Raw genomic sequence first — 2,287 nt, forward strand, 5'->3', positions numbered from 1 at the left:
ACTGATATATTCTAGAAAACAATGTGGCAATATTTAGTAAAATTATTGCTTTGGACTGAATGTGCCTCCCAAAATTCACATGTTAATACCCTTATCATTAATGTGATGGTAATTGGAGATAGGAGATAATTAAATTTGGTCATGAGGGCTGTGTCTCAGATTAATGCCCTTATTAAAAGAGGAAGACCCCTAAATCTCTCCTTCTGTATGCATCCACCAAAGAAAGCATATGAAGACGTAACCCGGAAACCAACCTTCATTAGAACCTGACTATGCTGCTACAAAACACAGAAACCAGTTATGGTACATTCAAACATACATTTAACAAGGCCATATACAAGGACAGAATTCAAATATAAAATAATAATTCTATTGTTGAGAAGGGAACTAGTGCTAGATTCTAAGAAGAAAGAAAAATTTGAATAAAAGAGAAGGAATCTTGCAAAACTCAATGATGATAATGTGACCAGGCTCCAAAAATAGAATAAAAATAAGGATAAAATGCAATTTTCATCAGTGGGTAGTTAATTTTATTCCTTTCCTATAAGTTGAAGGCCTGGAAGAAAACAATTTTAAAAATTGGCAGCCTTTAATGCCAAATGCAGTAAGTATATTGATATCCATTAATGGGAATATGTCTTGTTTGTAGCATTATTCACATATCTTCTGATAATTAAAGAAAAATATAACCATATTACTTTTGGATGGATTTTAGGTACATTATCCAAAATACTAACTAATGGCTAAGGGAAAGATAGCAGAATGAGTTTGTAGGAGTAGCTTTGGGGAATACTTTGGTAGAGGAAGATCTCTACCACCTGTACTACCACTATTGAACACTATATAAGAATTAGGGTGGGGTGGCTCTTTCAGGTATATTAAAGAAAAGTCTCCTTTGCCCAACCAGATCATTTTTGCCTTCCTAGCATCTCCTCTCCCCCACATCCCAGAAGTGCCAAGAGTGTTGATTTGCAATATCTAAGCTATAGCCTGGTTTCCCTAGCAACCTCCCTAGCCTCTTCATGTACAGAAGTGTCAGAGAGAGTGCTTTGTGAGGTCTAACCTCCTCCTTAGTCCTCATTGGCTGGGGAGTAACTTGCTGGCCAATGAAGGCTGAAGGGTGTGGCCCTTCATTGTCTTGGGAGGACATATATGCCTAGGATCCTTACAGCTCTTCAGAAGACCACTGGGAGGCTTCAGTATGGCTAAGGCAACCAAGAAATCACAGAAGCCTAATGCAGATATGGCCCAGTCAACATCATCGATGAAAGAAAGAAAGAATATGAAGACTTCCTATCATCACTCCAGATGCGGAAGAGGCAGCAAGGTAAGATAACCCAACCCAAGCTTCTCCTTTCTGCATTCATTCCCCACGACCTAAGACTCCTATTTATTTTTCATCTGGCACAAACCCCTACTTCACATGTATATCCTATCTTCTTTTCCCAAACCAATGCCCTTATGGCCTCTCTGTTGTCCTTACAGATACTAAAGTCCACCAATAAGGGTAAAAAAACACTTCAAAATAATTCAAGCAAAAGAGACTCAGAAAAGCCTTCCACATCTCTGAAAAAATCTAAGAAAACTAAAGGAACAATACTCTTTGTTCATTATCATCGGCTAAATGAAAAACTGAATAGAGAGCCAGAAATGGAAAATACCCCAGAAACCTCCAGCATTTCAAGTGATGATCTGGACAGCAAGTAATTGAGTGGGGCCAGAGACCTCAGAATAATCTGCAGAATGTCCAGAGGTCTGGCAGCTAAGAAATGGCTCAATTTTACCACAGGTTACTAACATTAATGGTGGTGAAAATAAAATCAATCTGATGTGAAAAGATGTGTATCTCTGTGAGCCTCTGATGCTGGAGTGGGAACAAATAAAAGGTAGAAGTAGGTGTTTGAGAAGGGAGAGATGTGGGATCTGTGGAGTTGGAGTTCAAAAGATAAATTGTTATCCACACATTGAAGGATAAAGACAAAGTGAGGACTGAGGACTGAAGACAAACTTCCTCTTTATACTTGATCCCACAGGCAAGGCGAAAAGGACTTCATGTTTCTCCCTATTTGTGTATGGCTTTAGTATGTAGATTTCCAGAAACTGTATAAGGTGAGGCATGTGAGTGGCAGTATCTCAAAAAATATACAAGGAGTCACCTGAGGAACACTGACCTCATAGTGGTGTTTGTTACTCCATACCCTATTATGTAAGCAACTAATGGCTCTCAGAAGGGCTAAAGAACTCACTCTATCATCCCTAGGAAAGTAATGGTGATTGAAAGAACAAA

The 2,287-nt window shown here is 38.7% G+C and overlaps 1 protein-coding gene across 1 annotated transcript; it reads left to right on the plus strand.

Moving 5' to 3' along the window:
* Nucleotides 1-1,201: 1,201 nt before the first annotated feature.
* On the plus strand, nt 1,202-1,707 carry LOC139703537 (uncharacterized protein CXorf51A-like). The gene is made up of 2 exons (XM_071607040.1): nt 1,202-1,327; nt 1,486-1,707. The coding sequence occupies exons 1-2, from the start codon at nt 1,202-1,204 to the stop codon at nt 1,705-1,707; spliced, it is 348 nt and encodes a 115-aa protein (XP_071463141.1).
* The last annotated feature ends 580 nt before the right edge of the window (nt 1,708-2,287 follow it).

This window comes from Marmota flaviventris, chromosome Y (genome assembly GCF_047511675.1).
Source record: "Marmota flaviventris isolate mMarFla1 chromosome Y, mMarFla1.hap1, whole genome shotgun sequence".
Taxonomy (NCBI): Eukaryota; Metazoa; Chordata; class Mammalia; order Rodentia; family Sciuridae; genus Marmota; species Marmota flaviventris.